General features: G+C 33.4%; 5 protein-coding genes across 6 annotated transcripts; 3 read left to right on the top strand and 2 right to left on the bottom strand.

Moving 5' to 3' along the window:
- Window positions 1-617: 617 nt before the first annotated feature.
- Window positions 618-1797, bottom strand: LOC125070469 (dolichyl-diphosphooligosaccharide--protein glycosyltransferase subunit 4). Of its 2 annotated transcripts, none has more exons than XM_047680358.1 (3): window positions 1650-1797; window positions 1296-1457; window positions 618-712 (listed from the first exon to the last, which is right to left on the bottom strand). In XM_047680358.1, the coding sequence occupies exon 2, from the start codon at window positions 1401-1403 to the stop codon at window positions 1299-1301; it is 105 nt and encodes a 34-aa protein (XP_047536314.1). In that variant the 5' UTR covers window positions 1404-1457; window positions 1650-1797; the 3' UTR covers window positions 618-712; window positions 1296-1298. The 2 variants fall into 2 exon arrangements, with proteins under 2 accessions (XP_047536314.1, XP_047536315.1); XM_047680359.1 differs by lacking the exon at window positions 1650-1797 and adding an exon at window positions 1572-1621.
- A 153-nt stretch (window positions 1798-1950) lies between these two features.
- Window positions 1951-4211, top strand: LOC125070310 (pre-rRNA-processing protein pro-1). The gene is made up of 2 exons (XM_047680119.1): window positions 1951-2250; window positions 2442-4211. Exons 1-2 carry the CDS (start codon window positions 2116-2118, stop codon window positions 3915-3917), a joined length of 1611 nt encoding a protein of 536 aa, XP_047536075.1. The 5' UTR covers window positions 1951-2115; the 3' UTR covers window positions 3918-4211.
- Window positions 4212-5367: 1156 nt separating this feature from the next.
- On the top strand, window positions 5368-13649 carry LOC125070518 (nucleoporin SEH1). Its single transcript, XM_047680416.1, has 9 exons — window positions 5368-5562; window positions 5901-6057; window positions 6382-6535; window positions 6988-7095; window positions 7444-7557; window positions 8907-9065; window positions 9267-9427; window positions 9518-9665; window positions 13352-13649. The coding sequence occupies exons 1-8, from the start codon at window positions 5428-5430 to the stop codon at window positions 9658-9660; spliced, it is 1131 nt and encodes a 376-aa protein (XP_047536372.1). The 5' UTR covers window positions 5368-5427; the 3' UTR covers window positions 9661-9665; window positions 13352-13649.
- Window positions 10210-17451, bottom strand: LOC125070517 (serine/threonine-protein kinase SIK3-like). The gene is made up of 11 exons (XM_047680415.1): window positions 17203-17451; window positions 16274-16402; window positions 15791-15963; window positions 15573-15631; window positions 15079-15208; window positions 14664-14812; window positions 12829-12980; window positions 11803-12527; window positions 11363-11443; window positions 10844-10904; window positions 10210-10434 (listed from the first exon to the last, which is right to left on the bottom strand). Exons 1-11 carry the CDS (start codon window positions 17335-17337, stop codon window positions 10357-10359), a joined length of 1872 nt encoding a protein of 623 aa, XP_047536371.1. The 5' UTR covers window positions 17338-17451; the 3' UTR covers window positions 10210-10356.
- A 1134-nt stretch (window positions 17452-18585) lies between these two features.
- On the top strand, window positions 18586-22548 carry LOC125070331. Its single transcript, XM_047680150.1, has 7 exons — window positions 18586-18624; window positions 18868-18949; window positions 19077-19404; window positions 19981-20125; window positions 20315-20397; window positions 20622-20707; window positions 21533-22548. The coding sequence occupies exons 1-7, from the start codon at window positions 18605-18607 to the stop codon at window positions 22427-22429; spliced, it is 1641 nt and encodes a 546-aa protein (XP_047536106.1). The 5' UTR covers window positions 18586-18604; the 3' UTR covers window positions 22430-22548.
- The last annotated feature ends 336 nt before the right edge of the window (window positions 22549-22884 follow it).

Raw genomic sequence — 22884 nt, 5'->3', positions numbered from 1 at the left:
CTACGCCATCTCATCGAATTCTAAATAAGTTTTACTCCAGTATTTGTGTAATATGTATTAACATTATTAATATTAACAATGTTATACACATATTATTAATGTATTAAAATTTGTTGTCAAATAAGTCTTAAAAATACTTACATAATATATAATAAGCTTTGTAATTGTGATGAAAAAAAGAGGTGAGTGAACTACGTACACATGTGAAAATTTCTATTTCTTCGGTATAATGAAAATTATATATTAATATTATTACTGCACATTAGAACTTATTAATAAAATAATAATTATTATTATGATAAATGAAAATAATTCTTCAGAAGTTAAATTTGTAATAAAACAAACATTTTAAAATAAGATAGTAAAAAAAAGTTGTCTGTTTTGACAAATTAACACATAATTGGTAGTTTAGCCAGCAACTTCAAATTGGAATTTTCACCCTGTGATGATTAGAGTTAATTTTTATATGGCATTATAAAAATTCACTATATACTAATAACTATATTTTTGTATTTGGTTAAATATATAACAACATTCAATTATATACCAATTTATTAGTGTACATAATGCAAGTTCAATACATATTATTTGTTTAGAGTGACAAAATAAAAGCAATATTGATATATAAGAAAACTTAATTTATTTACATCTTAACATATTACAGTTTCCTGCTGTAAAAATATAATTCATTGTGTCTATTTATGACGATGACCTGCAACAAAGAAAAAATATCAAATTAATATCTATTAATCAATGAACAGACGTTTTTTTTATTCCTTACTGAAAAAAAAATTATAAGCCTTATTCCACTAAGTTATACAAAATGGATAATTAATTGTACTGTAGTGTATCTGATAGAATTGCGATATTATTACAGTCAAGAGAAATAACATCACAGTTCCAACAGCTCTTTTCGGTGTGAATATCTATGGTCACATAAATAAATTAGTTCATTTGACTGTCTAACCTCTTATAAATTACGAATAGGCTCCTGCACCGTTTGTACTGAGACCATTACAAAATGATTCTTAATTATTTTGAAAGGAATTGCATTCACATTTTTGTTTATGAACTCCTACCAAATTCTGACAGACTTGTTCCTATATATATTATTTTAAGCCATTGGTCCTGAGCCTGAAACCTTTCCACTCATGTCTGTTTTGATGTTCCATCGAATTATGAGAATAAAGGAATAGGGTGAACTTGTGTTTGTTTGTGTATGTAGGTTGCACTAATGAACATTACATAGCTATTTAGAACTTAATTATGTTTACTAGTTCGTTTAAAAATCTTACCATTCATTTTGAGCTATTTGCACTGATATAGTGGTAGAGGATAACCAATAAAAAGATGGAAACTCCTAGAATGTTCGAGAAAACTGCCAACTGAATGTCTGTAATCATTGTGATCTATTTTTCTTCTAACAATTCTGCGTGGAGATCTTGAGGCGAAATAACCTGAAACAGTGACGGATTTGTTTTGAGATACGACCGGCAAGTATCAATAACTAATTTTCACAGTTTACAAGGAAATTGCTGAAACTCCAATATACAATTAAAATAACTACATACGTCAAGTATATAAATTTCATAAATGAATGCATCTAGCATTACGATATTACTTAATTAAATGAAATAACAGAGCCTTACCTCGAAATTTATCAACAATTACACGTCACACAATAAAATGACAGTTTGCTGTTTGGTGTCTCTCTGTACGCCTAGTCAACAGATTACAAAGCTGGCATAATATTGATAAAAAATATGGGGTATTCGAAAATTAAGCCTAGAATACTCACTATCAATAGATGTGAACACTTATGGAAACAATAATTAATTTTATTTATATGATAATATACTATTAAATTAATTATTTTGTGTAATTGTCAGGGAATAGGGAAAATACCAAAACGCCACTAGCCACTAAAATGTCAAATGTCGTTGTCAACAATTCAAAACGTCAAAATTTAACGTAAAAGTTTCATTTGCAATCATTTATTGTGATGAATTCGATGAAATTCTGGCGAAGTATACCGCATAAACAAACCGGTTAAGTAATATTAATATTGAAAAAATATTCCCATTGTATGTTTGTTATAAGTAAAATATAAATACAATGTATTTATCCTCTATTAGTTCACGATTATTACTTTATGATACGATCAGTTGGGATTTAAAAAAAACTTATGGATGTTATGATGGTGTTATGAGAGATATTTCATGGAGCGATGATAGTAAATACATATTACAGGTAACCGAGTGTTTTAACTTAAAGTAAATCATTGTCCTCACGAAATAAAATAATATTTATCTATAATTGTTTAAAGGTCGATTTGATTCTAAGGCGTGCCAAATTACGCATTGTTCAGAAGCGGCGATGCAGTACGTTTTTTTTATAGCCATGCAATGATTTGTTATCTAATTTTTCAATCCGAATTTCAGGTAAATTCAATTGGTCTTATAGAAATATTAAGTCCTGCAGATCATGATGTTAGAAGCTTACAGCACATTCCAATAAAAGACACTTGGTCCGCCAGCTTTCATAGGGATGGTCACCGTAATATAGCTGTGGGAACCAAAAGTGGAATTGTAAAAATTTGGGACACAAAAAATAAAACCATTACAAAAACATTCCCCACCCCATCACAGCCATCTTGTGTAAGCTTCTTAAGTTACAATGCCAAGAACACAAGCTTAGCAGCAACAATGTTGAATGGTGACACTGTCATATATGGCCTTGTATCAAATATTCCAGTATTAACGGTTAAGCTCACTTGTTCTAATAGTATTTCGGCAATGAAGTTTCATCATGAATCGAGATCTTTATTAGGTCTTGCAACAGATGAAGGCCATGTTGTTTTGAGAGATATAACAACAAATAAAGACAAAGCATTTTTTGAAAATATTCATGCTTCGCCTGTAAGTGATATTTCATTTTCACTCATCAATAAAGATGTAATGTTATCGAGTGGTTATGATAAAATTATTCAAGTATATGATATAAGATTACATAATGTAGTTTCCACAGTAAGAACATCATATACATTGTCATCTCTTGCTATAAATGCAGACAATCAAGTAGCTCTCGGTACTAAAAATGGTCATGTGCTTATTTATGACTTGCGGGATTTAACTAGCCCTTTCAAAGTCTTAAAAGGGCATGAAGATGAAATCAGCAAAGTGGCATTCCAACCAACTAGGAGGAAGACTATGTCGGCTGAACTGAGCCTTAGAGAAGAAGTTGAAATAAATTCTCCATTAAAAGTGCAGTCACCTGTTCGGACAAGAACTTCTGACATGTTTTTCGTCAATGACACTCCTCCAAGGCATAATCTAGATGTGTCTGCTTTAGGTCCAGAGAACAAAGCTGATTCATTTCTCGTTATGTTAGGTCTTGATAAATCAAATGTTGAGTTTGATGATGACCAAAACAAATCAAATGAGGAAAGAAAAAGCGACAAGCATGAATTAAGATATCGCCAATTAGATGCAGAGAAGAATATAAGCAAAGTATCAACACCTCTTAATAGCAGAACTGTTGAAAATTTTGGATTCCCCTCACCACTGTGTATACCGAATGGAGTTTCTGACGACAAGAAAGGATCAAATAGTAATTTATCGAATATAAAACTGAATAATAACAATGTACAAAGCACAACAAGTACCATAGATACAAAAGCTACAGATGAACTTAAGGATTTTATAAAAATGACACTTTCAGATGTCTCTGATGATAATAGAAACTACTTTCTCCATATTATGATGGCTTTAACTAAACAAAAATTGTATCTTGAAAAACAATTATCCTGTATGAATCAGCAAGTCCAAAACTTGGTTCAAAACCAAAATGCCCTTGTCGAAGCAAACAGAAAATTAGCACTACAGATAGATCAGCTAAAATTACAGAATAACTTTTAATGATATTAATGATTGAATCTCAAAATGCTTAGTGCTATGAATTATGCCGTAACTAATATTTAATTAAGCTTTAAAATGATATTGCCTAATATAATGAAATTTACTAGTAAATATTAATGCATATTTTATTGTGTATATTTTACTATCTCACAAGTTATCAAATTGTTAATTATAAAAATCTGTTAGGTATATGAATGTGTTATTGTGCCATGTTAACTATTAAAATATTTGTAGTTGAATTTCTGTTTAGACAATATGTCCATATTATGTAACCTAGTGTTGTGACTATTTGCAATTGTTTTAGTTAATTATTGTCAGAAATAAAACAATACATATAATAGTATTGGGTTTTTTTATTGATATGTAAAACATAAAAGATAGTAAACTAACAATTCAGTTTATAAAACCAAATAAATCTGGAGTATAGATATTTGTTAAAATAACAGTAATTAAAACAAAAAAAGAAAAAATCAATTTCTAAAGTGTTTGTTTTATTAAAGATAATTATTAGGATTTCGCGAAAAAAAAATTCCATGAAATTGTTTACAAAATACTATTCAACTTCCTCGTCGGCGAAGTTAGAAAAAGATTTAATAACAAATTTATTGACGGTGATATTAAAAGCCAAAATAACTAGTTCATTATTTAAAAAGCTAAATGGAGGATTAGTCTTATAGTCTTAGGGTAGGCCAAGATTGGCAATTAGTGATACACGTAGTCACCACTGAAAATAGACATTGGTACTGCAAGAAATATTAATCATTCATCATATGTACTAACGCGTCACCAACCATGGGTACTAAGATGTTATATCACTATTCACTAGAGCCTGTACAAACATTGGCTCATTCAGCCTTCTAATCGAAACAAAACAATACGAAGTATTGCTATTTAGCTGTAGAATATTTGGATCATACTATTTAAAAAATGGCCAAATCGATCCATTCATTCTTGGGTTTAGTATGTATTTTAGTTATATAAATGATTATAATTTCTGCTATAGAGGCGTAGGAAAGTATGAGCTCGTTCTGCAAGTGGTACGCAGAAAAACTATTTAGGTACGACTGGGCTAAACAATGCTGCAGATATTTATATCATAATTAGTGATAAAGATTTATGAAATATTGATTTAAGAATTATTTGAGAATAGAAGATACTCCTTGAAAGACATACCTTTAAAATAATGTATATGATATGCTATGCTATGTAATAATTATTTAATTTAAAAGTACGCTTGCAGTAGGTTTGCCATAGATTTTTTTTGTAACCTTATTTGATTATCCTATATGTTATGTGTTATAAAAAATATATAACTATTTACTAAAAGCCATAAATTATGTGAAGATTTGTTTTATTCTAAAAATGAATACTACCGACACAGTTTATTAAATATGAACGCACAATAGTCATTATTATTTTTAATACTATATACGTCAAAGTCAATGTCAATTCATCCGTTATCATTAATCAGCACTCGTTATTTTAAAGTCTCCTTTTTTGTTATTATAAAATGAGTGAATTAGCAACTACTAATTTATTTGAATCTCAAACTATTATTGCTGATCATAAAGATCTTATTCACGATGTGGCTTATGACTTCTATGGTGAGAGAATGGCCACTTGTTCGAGTGATCAGTACGTGAAGGTAGGTTATGTTGTTATTATCAAAAACACTTAACATAATGGTAATACTTATTGAATTAGTTTTTTTTTTAAATTGTGATCTTTAACGTTGTCTTCATAAATTATAGAATATTTACCAATCGTTAATGATAATTTAGTAAAAATCCAATATACTTATTTGACAATAAATAATTTGATATTATTATTTTTTCGAGATATCAGAGTTTGGTATGTTTAAAACCTTTGTATTCATTGTAGATATAAATACTTAGTTAAATATTATATTATCATTTCTTAGCAAATAAAAATAATGTTTTAAAATGGAGGCAAAGCTCAAACTCCTTTGAAATACATTTACAGGTGTGGGATACTGATGGCCAAGGAGGCTGGCGTCTAACAGCTAGTTGGAAAGCTCATCATGGTTCAGTGTGGAAAGTTACTTGGGCACATCCTGAATTTGGACAAGTACTGGCTACCTGCTCCTTTGACAGAACAGCTGCTATATGGGAAGAAGTTGGTGAGGTTTATTAATTTATTTATAAATGTCCACTATATTAAAGCATACTCTAACCACAGCAGTTTTTAACTTTATTGAATAGACTCATCCTTATTATATCCTTGGTTGAAATCTTGAATAAATAATCAAATAGTATGTTATTAAGTATATGTTATTTTAAGTATAGTGATATAAATAGTAAACAGACAATTGTTGAGTGTAAATTTAAATTTTTTTGTTCCATTAATAGAAAAAAAGAAATTTAAAAAAGGTGTTGCTATACTATTTAACACTATTTTTTTGTAAATACTTTGTTGAGTTATACAATTAATTTTACTTTTTTAGGTGACACTTCAGCATCAGGTTCAGAGAAAGGCCTACGGACATGGGTTAAACGATCCAACTTAGTAGATTCCAGAACTTCAGTCACTGATGTAAAATTTGGCCCAAAACATTTAGGCCTACTACTTGTAACTTGTTCTGCAGATGGTATTATAAGGTGATCAATCATGCTACAAAAACCTTTTGCTCATTTGTATATAAAAGACGTATTTTCAGTTTCTGTAACCTAAATCAAAGTCTGAATAACTAAATTTCCTTATCTGAATGGTGATTGGTTAATCATGACACTATCAGCAACCAATAAATGTGCGGTATTTAATAGTTCAAATTAGACTAACTAATCTGACTTTCCTCTAGTAACTGATATAAGCATATTGCAATTTTGGCTTGAAAAGATATTTAAAAGTTCACTGAGCAGGAATGAAAATGATCTTGAGCACTGAATTTTTTTGTTGTTTATAATTAGTATAATGGTTGGTGTTGATGGAACATTGTGAGGAATTGAATTAATGAAAATTTGATCTTTCCAATTAAACTAAAAGACTTTGTATTTCTATTTTTTATTAAATGAGTACATGTATATTTTATTATATATTGTATTTATTTTAGGATATATGAAGCACCAGATGTTATGAATTTAGCACAATGGACATTGCAACATGAAATACCAACAAAAGTCTCAATTAGTTGCCTTTCATGGAATCCATCATTATCTAGGTGAGTTCGGAATTGTGTTACAGCTAAAACTGTATTCCAGAGATGTAGGATTCATGCCAACTAAGTCAGCAATCAGAAATATATTTTTAAAACAATGATGATTTTTGATTAGTTATTCGAATGTTATAATTACTTCTGTATTAAGTTTCGAGTTTGTTCCAACAGAATTTATTTACATTAACATTTACATTAGTTTTTTTTTTTTTTAATTAATTTTAATGTCTAACAGAATAGCCCTGCAGATTTTAATATTAAATTAAATAGTGCATTTTTAGGCATTTTATTCAGTCCTTAAAAACAAAAGCCTACTTGTAAATATATATATATATTGAAACTTTCCTTTCACAGAAGTAATTCAAATCCTCCAATGCTGGCTGTTGGAAGTGACGAACCTAATAATGTTAATACAACAGGAACCCAAAGTGATAAGATTGCAAATAATGAGAAAGTATTTATATATGAGTGAGTATCATCTTTGAATTATAAAATATATTAAACAAAAAACTTGTAAAAGTAGGCAAGACGTGATGTATCAGTATCAGGTATATGTGAACAAACACATTATCACACCAATGTCTGTGGTTGGTAATTTGTCGTAAGCTTACAATCTGGTTAGATTTTTTGGGTAACTAATGGCCCTTACAATTATCCCATAACATATATTCTCTTAATGACTTTTCAATGTATGGTGCTAACAATCAGGTTCAAATATCCTTATAGGCCATTGAAATGTTATAATTTGAGGGTCAAACTGAATATTTCTTAAGCCGAAAATCCACCGCCGGCTAAACTAAGTTAGTTTAGCTTAGCTCGCATAGTTGAGCGAGTTTTTCATACATGTGCGTCCACCGCAAACTATGCCAGCTAAGCTACGTGAAATGCCCCAGCTAAGTGGAACTAACTTAGTTGTGCGGCTGATCCGTAACTGAGCTAAACTAAGCGCCTCTCACCCCCTTGCCTTACCCCTCTGACGCCTGTCGATTGTGTTGTTCGAACGTGTTTGTACAGTGAGCGTTCGTGCGCTGTTGGTAAAACACGTATATAACAGCATCATTAAACAAAGTGTTAAATTCGCTGCTTGTTTTCCAGGACTAAATTTGTTGACTTATCCAGTATGTATGTTTCCGTTTTTTCTTAATCAATCTTCTTCTTCTATGACGATAGTCCTCCTCTAAAGTCTCGTCATTGCTCGTGTCGTCTTTCATATCGCGTTCGGTTAACTCTACGTTCTAGCACAAACTGACCATCACTAACGTAGTTTTAGCTTTTTTTTTGGTGGACGGACAACGTAGTTCTAATTTAGCTTAACTTAGTTCACAGAGTTTAGTTTTCATTTAGTTTAGCCGGCGGCGGATGTTCGGCTATAGAGGACGTAATTTTATTTATGGAACAGGTATATGGTCAATACAAGCTTAACCCCAAGTTTATGGGGTTGCCGCCCTTTTATCGCGAAAAACGTGTTTTCACCACTTTTTTCATGGATGGATGGCGGCCGGGGGACAAGGGCTGCAATCCCACAAACTTGAGGTTAAGCTTGTATTGACTCTCCCATATGTTCCATAAAATTGCGTCCTTTAAAAAATATTCAGCCCGTGTGACATTTCAATGGGCTATTAGAAATGCTTAGGATATTTTTTTAATCTCATCATAACGACTGAACAACAGATCTAAATGAAATTTGTCATAGAGATAGATTATGGTCATAGGATACTCAACTTTTTCCCCGGAAAAATTAGTATTCCTAACACTTGCATCTCAAAAGCCGCGCGCGAAAACTAGTAGTTTCATCTACATCTCATATACAATTTCAGGTACAGCGAATCGTCCCGTCGATGGACGAGAACTGAATGTTTATCTTCTGTAGTTGAACCAGTTAACGATTTGGCCTTTGCGCCAAACTTGGGACGCTCCTTCCACCTATTAGCGGTTGCTACCAAAGACGTTAGAATCATCAAGATTGAACCACTATCGTAAGTCTTTAATAGTAAAGTCTGTTAAACTCGGGCAGAAGCCTCTTCAAAGTGAAATGTCCCAAATGTATTTTTAACTTTTCTTCTGCTAAGCCACGGGCAGCACGAGTACACATATGAGAAAGTATGTTGTTGGTTTAGTAAAGACTAGTAAACAAAAAACGTATTAACATATCATCCTATCCGATCAAAATATTGCAGGGAATCATCGAGCACAACCAACGGTGGTGGAGTGCGGTTCAAGACGGAAGTGATGGCCGCTTTCGAAGATCACAACTCGTGCGTGTGGCGCGTCTCCTGGAACGTGACGGGAACGCTACTGGCATCGTCCGGCGACGACTGCTGCGTCAGACTATGGAAAAGTAAATTCATCGACCTCGTCAATTATTTTGGATCCTCTATTTTAATATAATGTATACGAAAATCTCAAATATGTTTTTGTCGCCCTACAGTGCAATACATGAACCAGTGGAAAGGCGTGGCCGTGTTCAAGAGCGACGCGGCGAGCAGCGAGGCGGCGGCGCCGGCGCGCGCGCACACCACCTACACGCGCCTCGCCGCCATGGCCAACCCCGCGCACATGCCCTACCACTGACACCGGTCCGTACCGCACCGGTATCAGACCGGCGCGCGCACACCACCTACACGCGCCTCGCCGCCATGGCCAACCCCGCGCACATGCCCTACCACTGACACCGGTCCGTACCGCACCGGTATCAGACCGGCGCGCGCACACCACCTACACGCGCCTCGCCGCCATGGCCAACCCCGCGCACATGCCCTACCACTGACACCGGTCCGTACCGCACCGGTATCAGACCGGCGCGCGCACACCACCTACACGCGCCTCGCCGCCATGGCCAACCCCGCGCACATGCCCTACCACTGACACCGTTCCGTACCGCTCCGATATCAGACCGGCGCGCGCACACCACCTACACGCGCCTCGCCGCCATGGCCAAGCCCGCGCACATGCCCTACCACTGACACCGGTCCGTACCGCACCGGTATCAGACCGGCGCGCGCACACCACCTACACGGGCCAACCCCGCTAAAATTAAAAAGACTGTTTGCCCACAAATAAAATGCCGTTTTCGTAACTAATATTGCGGTCTATTTAGCAAAATAGCAGTGAAACAAAATTTATACTATAATTTTTAACACTAACACTTGTCAAAATATAATAAATTTATTCACTTAAAATTACAGTAAACGTGACATGAATGGAATTTTAATAGATTAAAAAAAATAAGTCGTTCGAAAAAATATATTATATAGATCGATAATTTAGTCATTTCATGAGCGCGGTCCGACGCAGCCGCTGCGAGTGAGACTCTTTGCTGAGAGGTCTAGTTGAGAACCATCCAACCTAAAAAAACGTTATTAAATATAAATAAACGATTTCATACCGTTACTAAAAAAATATATTTGTCTTGACTATAATATCAAATCCATGTCGTTAAAAAACAAACTATAACATTCAGATAATTTGAGAAGGGATTATTGTATTGGATTAATAAAAAAGCATTATTTTTCTTAGTCAAGATTAACGAGTTAAACCGGTTAATTCGTTCCAAGTTCGTTCCAAGTCTACTTAGTAGTCGTTTGGACTATCCATTGCTCATGAACTATCCCATAGTGACAAATAGTTTAAAGATATGCTGTTCAAATGTACTTAACTTGATTTGACTCGGGATAAACAAAAATACTAAAATTTTCAATTAATCTTTTTATGTATATCTATAGAACTCAAATTATTAATAACGTATTGTTCTCACCGGCATCGCTCGTTCACTTTTACAGTGACTGTTCGACGATGAATGTGGACTGATAATATTTCTGAAAATAAAAAGTACTTTTTAACTATGTCATATTTATCAAAAATATATTCGTAAGGTGATTCATTTTCCCCAAGTTTACATAAAATTAACTGACTTGACTACCTCTTTGATATAATCGGCGGAACCAGACGTTTTGGGTTAAAAAACGGTTTATCCATTGAAAAAAAATCATTCTGGATATGTCTGATTGGCAATTTAAAATAGAGAGCGCACTTGTATTTGTACGCACCTATATGCACTATAATATCCCCTGAGAAGTGTACCTTAGCTAATTTATATTAAATGAAACTTTCATAAAAAAGGAAGAGGAGAGATAAACGAGGGAGAGAGAGAGAGAGAGAGAGAGAACGAGAACGAGAACGAGAACTAGAGAGAGGGAGAGAAAATATAAAGAACTAGAGAGCGATATACATAAAAAATATATATAATATAAGATATGCATAAAAAAATAATCACCCTAATGAACCTCGCTTAATCGTTGTCGCGGTGCTTTGTAGAAGTATTCGAGTCGATGGACTTGTGACGTTATTTCGCCAACTGAAAACATAAAAATACCATCACACATTTTTTTAACTTTTCTCTCTCAAAATAATAATTACTAAGAAATAAAGCAAACTATTTTTATATGATGATATAGAGAGTAGATAATAATATTTGTAATTTTGCCCCGGACTTGTTGAACACAGATTTATTAATCCCATATATCCTCGTTATCTAAAGGCTCGTTAATGTCATTATTACGCTTACTTCCCAAATTTTGCGGATGCGCATTGTCGATGTAAGGGATGGTTCATATTTCTTACAGTACCAATTTCCTTAAGCGGTGATGATCACTTACAATCAGGTGGTCCTTTGCTAGCCTTCCAAGCATTAAAAAAAAATGATGAACAATTTACCTTTGTAATCCATCGCCAACTCGTTTATAAACCGAATCTCTTTTTACGTCCCCAGATCTATTCGGACAACTATTGAGTCTTAGAGGTTCATCCAAATCAGGTCTTCTAACACTTTGGTTTCTATTCTGCCAAGAAGTCTTTTTAGCGTCTGCCACGTCCAAGTTGGAATGTTCGTTGATACAGGGCAATCTTCTGTCCAATCCGTCTCCATTTTCATACACCTTGAAAACTGGCTTTTTCAATCCATACACGCCCAATGGTCTGGTTAATCTTGTACTTTTATTTGATTCTGTGACTACAGTAGTAGTCGGTATTTGATTGACTTTCTGAGAAGTGTTTGGAAGGACCGAGGAATTGAAATTGCTCACATTTAAAGTTCTGCTATTCACCATTTTGGGAATAGTCGGTTTTATCATTTCAGATTTTTGTATTCCAAATTGACTAACTCTTGCCGGTTTTGTAATAAGGTCAGGAATGGAAAGAGTCTTTTGACTGCTACTAGGTGTATCGAGTTCATATTTAGCGCGATATTCAGGCGGAGTTTGTGGTCTAGATTCTTGTGGGTTGGCAGACCAGAGTAAGTCCACTATGGATGTTGCATGGAGTTGATGAAGATGTGTTTTAATATTGTAAATGCCAGCTATTGCGCCGAATGGATCAGCTTTAATATGGGCCACCACGTCCATTAAAGTTTGTCCGGACAATTCTGATATCTGTCTATATATCTGAAATATAAAAAATAAATATCAATTAATGACTTTAAGTAACCTTTCGTGTTATTGTTATATACATATAAAAACTTCTATCTTAAACAGCAAATATTTATCCCAAAACATTGTCAATATCGGAAGTGAAGTTATAACGCATATATTATGACAAAAATGTGAACATCAAAATATTGCTTTAGTTTGTCTGACAAAATTTATTTCGAATAATCATACCTTCACAGACAACTTGTCTAAACATGTAAAGATAAGATTATTTGAGAAAAAAGAGGCAGTTAATGCAGTTCCACAAACTGGATACCTCTCTATTAGCTTTGGAATCGAGGGCTCCAAGCGGGTGAGTTTTCATTCTCATGCCTGACTTTTTGACCCAACGATGTCTCGCCGCTTCCTCTATCTTCATCCGGAGCTCCACTTTCGGTTCAAGGAGCTGCTGGATGAAGTTTTTACATTCTGAAAACATTTCAATTTATCAACAGCATATGTTAGACCAATTCAAATTAACCGAAAGTTTTTGTACTTATTCTTATTTTAATTTTGTCGATAACTTGGTAACGTGGTCCAAGCATGACAGCAAATGCAGACAGGGTAGAATTTAAATCGATCTAATATTAAATAGTATTTAATTATTTTAAAAAAAAAGCTATTATAAATATTATCCATTAAATTATTATTTAACGTTTTTATTAAAAATCCTTCTAAAATATATTTCATTGTATATTGTATGTGTACATATGTATGTCAGTCTACACAATCTTTTCATTACACTGCACTACATACGTGGTATTATTTCATATTCCTAAAATAAAATGTATTTGTTTCAGGCATCCCACGGGGGAACCGTCATCACGAAGAAAAAACGTGAGAATGTTTATCAGCATAGACTGAAATGGACTTAATAAGTACTGAAGTTCTTGTGTTAATATACATCATTTAAAATTGATTAATTTTGTTGTGTGTGTGAAAGAAATAATTATTACAATTTGATCCTGTACGGAAGATAAATCATATTAAATTTGAATGTGAACTCTTGTCCTATTGCAGTGATAAAAAATATTAATAAATAATGTGTATATATGTAGTGTATAATTAAAATAAATTTTTGATGGCATAGGCTTAATGTTTCATAAATAATAATAATAGTTGAATAAAGTACTCTATGTAACACGGAAATTTATTTAATGATATTATTAATAACATATCACCAAACTCAAAATACTCGATATAAAAAATTAAATGTAACTCAGCCAAGTGTATCATAATTGAAACTAAAAGACTACTAAACTACTTCCATTTCATAATTTTTAAACAGGACTGTAATTAAAAAAAAAATAGTCCAAGGAGATTGGGCAACAAAGCAGAAAAATAATTTACTAAATACTCTCCATATCACTAAATGCCGTAACACAAAATATACCTGAAATTAAAACGAAATATTAGTAAGTAGTAATCAGCACACGGCTGAAGGTAAAGAAAAATTGAATACAATGGCATCAATTGTTACAATTGGAATGAATAGGCAAAGAAGCACAAGAGAGTATTAGTTGACGATTCATGAACTATTTTGAAGCAAAAACTTGCTAATGGCAAACCAGCTGACTTTTATCGACATAATTACCTTGTTTGACTTTTGCTACGACCGTCACATACCGTGTGACCCACATCATCTGCTCTGCTCGTCCAAAAAATGGAGTTGGCTACACCAAGTGAAATAAAAAATTACGCCATCAAAATGGCAATATGAGGCGGAGACTGGAGCTGGACGAGTGATTTTGAATGTAAAATCCCTTAAGTAACGGTCAGCATTTTAACCGAAAATCAGATCGATAAAAGAGAGAGATGTGTTTACCCCGCATTTGGTCAGGTTGAATTAGCTGCAAACCTTCTGGTCAAAAGATGAGTTATGGACTACTATATTGAAACGCTATCCTAAGGAGACTTGTAAGGCCTAGTGAGGGTATAATTATGAGCAAGCCTTATTACTCCGAGGCATTTGCGGTCGGTATTAATAGGGGATTTCGTCTCCGTTGACAGGGATGTTGTGTGTTATTTGAATTACATATATCTATATCAAAGGTACTGAAGTTCTTATGCAATTTTAAGTTGCCATTTTACTATCAATATTGTTAACCTCACCCGTGGAGACGCAAACGAGCGCTGCTCGTTGTCGACGAGTAACGCCGCGTGCGATGGCGGCTCGTAATTGCGAACGCGAGCCGCTCCCTCCTCCCGTCGCCGACGAAAACGGTAACCCACCCGTCACCATGCCGTACACTATGACACCGCTGGGGAAATGATCACATTAATGGCACCGCATAGTATTGTGATCGTAATGACAAATACGTCCGATGTAATATAAATAAATTCATTTAAATGCCATATCGCAATGAAGCGCTCATTTATTAACAAGAGATTTTACCGAAAAAGATCCTCAACTCATAAGTATTATCAAATTCAACTTCGCCAAAAAGACGATTAAAATCGTGAATAAATCTTGTGATTACTTAAAAACAGGGCTCGATCATATTAGTGTGTTTAAAATACCACTGACATGCTCCACAGATCGACTTCCGGTCCGTAGCGACGTCCGTCCTCGAACAGCTCCGGCGCGGCGTACTCAAGCGAACCGCACGGAGTTGCGAGCGCGCCGCCCGCACGCCACAAATTAGACAGACCGAAATCTAGACATATCACTTACTAGTATTTGCTCTAAACACGACAGAAGGACACGTTACGCGAGATTTGATTAAATGACCCGCGACAATTTTTACTACATTCGAAAAGTACAACCAAAATAAAAGTACTCCAATACTGTTTGTCGATCAATTAATGTTGATTATCTCAGGATAGAGCTTTTTAGTAAAACCTAATTGATAGATTTACTACGGCGAATAGATATTTGAAAATCACGTTATACAAAGTATTTTATTTCTATTTTTTCGAGTTATTTTCACGATTCTTTTAGTTGCTTTTAAATATGGATGACAAATACGCTGAAGACGGTATATTTAATGAATAATCTATTTAAGGTCTTTTCAAACCTACCAACAATCTTGATGTACTGCTTTGTGCTATCCAACATGATGTTTTCCATCTTCAAATCCCTGTCAAATAATTGTATTCAAATTAAAACAAAAACAATTAGATTTAATTGATTCATGATTGACATGACATGAATTCATGATTTCATGAATTGATTTATGGTATTTTTGAATAAGGTTTTCCCAGAAAGAATCATTGCCTATTTAGTCCTAGTCATTTACCGATGTACAACTCCACGTGAGTGCATGTGCCGCACAGCGGACACTAACTGAGCCCCAAGCGAGCGCGCGCGAGGCTCGGGGAGCCCCCGAGCAGAGCCGCGCGCTTGCAGCACATGCGCGCATAGATCGCCGCCACACGCCGCTTCCATTACCACGTACAGGCGGGGACCGTGCTGGAAAATCGTTCTTTTATGCAAATATGCTACATAGAATAAATAAACATTATTTCAATAAATTTAGAATTAAATAGATACATTTTTCAATGTCAATTTAGGATTTTTGTAAATTGTTGATAATGTTAGTGAAAAGGTTCAGCCTTTCGAGACGAGATATAAGCATTATATATACTCTGATAGCTACTAAGATTTATTTTTTACGTGGGGATGCCGAAACATTTGTAAGTTTTTCTTTTCGGACTACCTTAGTTGACTCGCAGCATAAAATACCGTACGTAAATAGTAAAAGGTTTGTTAATAAATTTACCATCATTGTCTCGTACAATGCGGCAATACAAGGGTGTCGAAGCTTGGCCATCACTCTCGGTTCACGGTGCAAGTTCCGACGCGCGTACTCTTCCTTGATGCAAGTTAGATCGATGATTTTGATAGCTACCTGATTGCAATTTAAAAAATATAATAACAAAAATAGTTGCTGAAATGAGACGAAACATTTTTTTTCGACCGTATAGGACTCTACGTGGCAGTGCTTTGAGTCGTACAAAATACACTACGGTACGAAGCTATATTATTATTTTAATTCAGTATAGAAGTAATACACCAGCTTATTGGTCAAAAATCTGCCACCGACACCGTCACAAGACAGAGAGACCCCTTTTGAAGTTATTTTTCTTTAGGAGCATTTGAAAAAAATGATATAAGTAAATTTTGGTATTTTTTTTTTATTTGGCACAAGGTGATTTGAGAAATACATGATGAAGATGCCCGCTAATCCGCCAATTAAATGTCAAATCGTTGTCTAATGCTGATAGCATCGTGTTCATCTCTAATATTATATTTACCATACTATTTTTAATTACGCGAAAGAAGTAAAACTTCTCCCGCGCTTAAATAAGTATATGCACCTTTTTAGTATATGTACACCACCTGATGGTAAGTAGTCACAGCCAACTGTAGACACTAACACTATGAAACACCCCATACCCTTCCTTATGTCAGCGACGCACCAGCAACCTTGGGAACTAAGAGATTATCTCCCTTGTACCTGTAGCTGCACTGGCTGACACATCCTTCAAACCGGAACACAAAAACACTAAGAAAGTACTTATTGCTGTTTGGCGGTAGAATAGATAATGTTATGATAAAGTCTATTTCAAATTACTTTGTGACCATAGCTTATAAATTCATAATAACAAACTCAAACATTAAAATTCAAAAGAATAAAAATATTTGGACCTTCTTTCCAATGATCCTATGCGTTGCTTCTTCCACTCTTGCAAAATGCCCTTTTCCCAAGACCTTACCGGTCATCAGGTAATTTCCAACACTATAAACTTGGCCCCTGCTTCGAGTCATACTGGCCATCTTCATATTCAACTATACCTACCCCTAATTTCGAAGCATGTTTCACTTAAAAAAATCACTTTCCGTGATCATAAATATAATAAAATTACTACAAAATAGATACGTTACAAACGTCATGAGCTCTATCGTTTGTTTGGTCTTCAAAATTGGAACGATAAAGTGGCATTTGACATTTAGTATAACTATTTTTAACATCTGATAGTGACCAGTATGCAGGGTATGAATTTAGCGCCATGTCAAACCTAACTGCTATTAAGTTCTATACTTCTATTATTTGAGTGTCGCGATTTAAATAATTTTTAGTATGGCTTCGGCGGAATATAGTAGAACCACACAATTTAAACTCGTAGGTGTTACTCCGTGGCTGCCGATAAGGGAATGTTTGAGAGCATTCATCGATCAAGCGTAAAAATGCGTATGGTGGCGGAAATTAATCCACCGGCAAAAGGCTTTACATCAGGTAAATAACCAAATGTAAAAGTTTGCCTAAACCTTTTTTCATGCAAATCAAACTGTAAAAAAATTCCAAGTAGTGACCCTAGAGGAACTCCCATACCCACTTTTTTCTTTCTACGTTATCCATTTATTTAGATTTATAATTGGAGATCAAAGAACTATGAGATTTATATATTGAAATTACTATATTTCATTAGGTCAGGAAATTACGACCTAATATAGTTGAACACGAGCTATTAGACGAAATTAATATATAATGATATTAATAGATACGTTTAAGACTCAAACTCAAGTCAATTGATTACAATGTTGAAATTATTTAAGTTTGCACTACCATCTCATACATTATTTTCTTACTTTTATGAATTCCTAAAAACGTCTGACTATTACATTTTAAATAAAGTTGGTGTGATCTGTAATGATTTTTTATTTATTTATAATAATGACGCTTATAACAACAGAAGTTTACATTTTTGTCGCTAAATACCTGCAAATTAGTTACTGGTTTAAAAACTGTTATAATAATACGATGCAATTTTCGTTGAATGATAAATATAAGAGATTAACCATAAAGTGGGTAATAAGTAGTAAAAGTATAGTTGAATAGTCTATTTGCTATTGTTCCAGTATTTTATTTTGATTCAGTACCACTTTTAATTTTCTAAGTTTCCAAGTTTTAATATATCCTTTAAAAAACATAATATTTACCATATAGAAATGAATATAGGAAAAATAAGTTTTATTTTGATCGTCTATCAAGGCTGTAATTATAAATGTCTTAAATTTAATTATCGATATTCGATATTGAAAAGCAATTATGACGAACGTAAAACGTTTGTAAGTAAAGATTTGAAGTGAATAGTGATAAATTCTTTTCAACTACCACGTTAGATTAATTTTATTGACTACAAAAAAACTGATAACATTTGGAATCGTTATCAAGATATACATAAACATATTATGTCATCACATAACGTGATAGTATTATCGCAGGCCGTAACTCACAAGCATTGACACTTGTCAAGTTTGATGTACACTTAAAAACTTTAAAACTATTCATAAACATTCTTTTAACTTTAGGAAATCACTGCAATTTCTCAGAATGACATCTACAACTGATCTGAGACTCGACGAGGAAATAATTAACGTTAGTTTGGCTGAAGTAAGTTTTAAGTGTTTATATTCTACTTATATTTCAAAGAAATAACTTTATCAAAACTAATTGTCATTTAAATAAACTTAATAGGTACATATAAATTATTCAATAATTAAGAGAGTTCTCTTTTTAGGAGTACTTAAAGGAAAATTCGGTATTCCATTCAAAGGGTTATGGTGATAATGGAGATGTTGAATATGATATATGCAAAAACCAAATATATCTTTCTGATTATACAAGACAAATACCGACACTTAATACCCCATCAACTTCTTTGGATAAGAATTCAGTGAAATATTTGGACTTGGCAGAGAAGTTAACAAAAAATATAGATTTATTCTGTCAGCTTGAGTATCTTTTAAGAAAGAAACCCATTGCAGAAGTTAAAAATTTCGATATGAAATTGCTAGAACAGAATCTTATTTACCAAAGTTCATTTACAACAGCGGAGAAATCTTACAGTAAGTATAAAAAAAATAATTTTATGTTTTTAACAATTTGACTTGTTTATTTTTTATTGTTTTTACATGTCAGCTTGCAATATCCCACAAGCACACAACTGAAGTCTGAATTGACACACATGTGTCTTATTAATTTTCTTTAATTTTAGAGATGAGATAAAGTATTTTCCAAATTTTAGTCCGATATCTTAAGTTAGAATCTATGTATATCCGTGTCATATAGTTCTTCAAATGTAAAATTTTGTCAAAAATTATTTGAGTGTTTAATATTTATATAAATACAGACATTTTAACTCTATTGTTCTCTAAGTTGGTCAGAATGTTTTTAATAATTTTTCATAATGAAAAAGTACTTGTGACAGTATAAATGCATTTATTTGAATGAATAATTCAATATACAGTATATACCATAATGCAAAACTAGAACAGTTAGTGTACAAACACAATTCATTAAAATAATAGAGATGCTTTTGTTAATTATTAGAAAAGTAGTGTGAATGTATGCCATTTGTCTTTATTGTCTAATTAATATAAAAAATATATTTTATTCCATAGTCCATAACATATTAAATTTAGTTTCAGAAATAATAATGACTGCAGATGCGACCCTGGCTAGCCTTGGTTACATTGCTCAGTCATCAGCTCCAACAATTACTATATTGTCTACCAAGGAAATCGCTGTGATATGTTCACTGTTTGTCAAACTTTGTCATGAAGCTGGGTGATTATTTTTTCTTATAATTCATATCATGGCAACACTTAATCGTAAGTAATGTTGCATTATATCATATACACCATTTTACCCTTGTCTGAATTGGGTCACTCATCTAAAATGCCCTTGTGGTGTGTGCTGTCCCTACCGTGTGTAAAATTTAATAAAATAAAAGAATAATATATTTTTTATTTTCAGGCTTAATAATATTAATTTAATATTCATGTCTAATCCTGCACCTGACACACCTTTGCAATGTATAAATTTTTCAAATATGAAAGGTAGTTTATTATTTTTTTTTTATTTTAAAAGAAATAATTTAGGGTGAAATATTTTGTCTAATGCAGACTAAAATAATCAAAAGTCCATTAAAGTGATAACGAAAGTTTTTGTTAAGTTAATTTATGAATTGTTAACAAAAAATTGACATGACAAGTAATCATTTTTAGTTACTTTATTGCTTTGTTGATAATATTACCGAAATAAATCCTGTATTTTTTTTCAGAACTTCGTACGGGTTGTGTGGGCATTGTAACAGAAAAATCCGATATTGACTCAGCTGTAGACACCTTCCTCTATGCTACCAGTCAAGTTAGTTGCAATTTAAACATAAGTTAAGATAGGAATTTATTATAATTGTCACTGTAGAATACAAAAGCGATCCCGTGGCGCCCGCCGAAGATACAGAGAGGGTACCGTTGGTTTTTTAGTGGATGTTCTGGTGTACTGGGGTGCACGCGGCGTCCTGGGCCCGATGCCCAGGACGCCGAGTCACACATACCCCTCAACTTCCACGTGGGAAAAACGCGTAACGCATTTTTCCAGCGAGATAATAAAAACGAAAAGAATTAATGATAGCATTATATATATATATATAATGCTATATAATATATATATATATACAAAAAGGCTTAAATGGAGTAGAATTAGCACCAAACCTAGAGTAGTGGGACATATTAAACAGACTGTAATTGAATGTGTAATGGGTTTGTAGGTAAAATAAAGTTTAAAAGTAGCTCCTATGACAATAAAATAAAAAAGGTAACACCATGATTTAGTGTAAATGAAGTAATATATATTTAATTTTATGATGTATATAAATTTATATATTTGCACTTACTCACACATACATATATGCAGATTTACACGATGTTTGCCTTCACCGCATAGCTCAATGCGAATTATAAGCAACGAACAAAGCACTTGTTAATTCAGTCGTTCTGAAAAAAGCGTAAACACGCTTATAACATATACTATAACAAGTACAGGGGATAAACCATCAAAAATCTCATCTAATCAGCGAAATGACCGTAGTATATATATGTATATGTATGAGCCATTTCTTTCAATAACTGTGTCGATAATCTGCTTTTCCTCCATGAGACATAAGTTTTAATAAGAAATTTTACTTTGCAGTCTCCTTGGCATTTCAAAAAGATTTTCGTACAAGAATGTGCGCTGACTCGGTTTAAGAAAGCCCTCGAGTGGAAGACTAAAAAGCCATCCGGTGATGTTGAAGAAAAACTCGTCAAGGCTTGTACGTCGGTACACGTTTATGAGGACAAGCTGTACCTCTTCGAGTTTGCAGGCGACGTCAACAACGTCAGTCCTAACTCGATTATAATAGACGCCTACAGAACCAACAAGGAACTAATGTCAATAATGGCAGCGATTAAACCATTTTGTGTCTCACTTTGGTCGAGTCACGTCGCTGAATCCAACGAAATCGCCTTTGGCCTTGAAACGAATATCGTATGGATTAACGATTACGGTTGCTTCGAAGGACCGCCCATTACATCGCAGGCTTTCTATTCCCTCTTACATCGGCACATGGACAAATCAAGGATGTCTATAGTCCCGGACGTTTTGAAAGTCAGAGAAAAGTGGCTGAAATCACAAATGACGACGCGATTGCTAAAAATGTCCAAAGTTGCCGATAAATTTAAAACTAATTTGAAGGACGAAAAGTGTTTCAGAATAAACTCTAATAATAGCAATATTAGTGTTGGAAATAAACTTTGCATAGCGATACGAGAACCAGTGAATGTTATAGCCGTGAACATAACGACATGTCGAAATGTTTACGAGCTCATGGACTTTGTTGTAAACGGCGGCGCCGTGATGCTTATCCTAAAAACGAAAACGCCAGAAAGAAATGAAATTGTTAAACTTTGCCAGGCACTGAAAGATATCGAAGCACCTGTAGTTTTGGTCGATGACAAAGATTATAACCTGGACGAAATGTTTCAGGACCAACTCAGATATAACACAAAAGTCGTTTGGTCCAGTATTGGAACTATATTTGCGAATTAATTTTATAGTCCGGCAGCTTAGAAGGTGTCAGTTGATCATGATGACATTCTACAAAAATAAACAGTGTAAAATAACGATAGATTTAAAAAATAAAATCTTTAAATGTTGTTATATAAATTATAAATATGTATATTTTTTTATTTGTCATATCTTACAACTAAAAATTTCCATTTAACATTATATAATTTAAAATATACAAAATTATATATCAAATCAAATTGAGATTTTTTTTTAGAGAATTTACATAAAATGTTACACAATAAATGTTTTAATTTTAAATATGTTATTTTATTTTTAACGCTGAAAGTGCAGTAATAGTCCATGCCCTCAACTTGCCCTGTTAATAAATTTAACTCTTATGTCCAAAATCGCATGTATAAATTGAACTATATTTTTAATTCTGAATTGTCGAAATAAATAAAGCCGATACATACTATATAAAAAAATTATATTAG

Source organism: Vanessa atalanta, chromosome 17, assembly GCF_905147765.1.
Source record: "Vanessa atalanta chromosome 17, ilVanAtal1.2, whole genome shotgun sequence".
NCBI lineage: Eukaryota > Metazoa > Arthropoda > Insecta > Lepidoptera > Nymphalidae > Vanessa > Vanessa atalanta.
The sequence above is the reverse complement of the archived record's forward strand: the minus strand, read 5'-3'. Positions and strand labels throughout refer to the sequence as shown.

What these genes read in the sequence shown, in the direction of transcription:
- LOC125070469 (XM_047680358.1), bottom strand. Translation starts at nt 1,403, where the DNA reads ATGATTACAGACATTCAGTTGGCAGTTTTCTCGAACATTCTAGGAGTT.
- LOC125070310 (XM_047680119.1), top strand. Translation starts at nt 2,116, where the DNA reads ATGTATTTATCCTCTATTAGTTCACGATTATTACTTTATGATACGATC. An exon ending in ATAGTAAATACATATTACAG is followed by an intron (nt 2,251 to 2,441) that starts GTAACCGAGTGT and finishes TCCGAATTTCAG; the next exon opens with GTAAATTCAATTGGTCTTAT.
- LOC125070518 (XM_047680416.1), top strand. Translation starts at nt 5,428, where the DNA reads ATGAGTGAATTAGCAACTACTAATTTATTTGAATCTCAAACTATTATT. An exon ending in CGAGTGATCAGTACGTGAAG is followed by an intron (nt 5,563 to 5,900) that starts GTAGGTTATGTT and finishes ATACATTTACAG; the next exon opens with GTGTGGGATACTGATGGCCA. An exon ending in TGGAATCCATCATTATCTAG is followed by an intron (nt 7,096 to 7,443) that starts GTGAGTTCGGAA and finishes TTCCTTTCACAG; the next exon opens with AAGTAATTCAAATCCTCCAA.
- LOC125070517 (XM_047680415.1), bottom strand. Translation starts at nt 17,337, where the DNA reads ATGAAGATGGCCAGTATGACTCGAAGCAGGGGCCAAGTTTATAGTGTT. An exon ending in TCACGTGGAGTTGTACATCG is followed by an intron (nt 15,632 to 15,790) that starts GTAAATGACTAG and finishes ATTATTTGACAG; the next exon opens with GGATTTGAAGATGGAAAACA. An exon ending in ATTCCAAAGCTAATAGAGAG is followed by an intron (nt 12,528 to 12,828) that starts GTATCCAGTTTG and finishes TTTATATTTCAG; the next exon opens with ATATATAGACAGATATCAGA.
- LOC125070331 (XM_047680150.1), top strand. Translation starts at nt 18,605, where the DNA reads ATGACGAACGTAAAACGTTT. An exon ending in AACAGCGGAGAAATCTTACA is followed by an intron (nt 19,405 to 19,980) that starts GTAAGTATAAAA and finishes TATTAAATTTAG; the next exon opens with TTTCAGAAATAATAATGACT. An exon ending in AAACTTTGTCATGAAGCTGG is followed by an intron (nt 20,126 to 20,314) that starts GTGATTATTTTT and finishes TTTTATTTTCAG; the next exon opens with GCTTAATAATATTAATTTAA.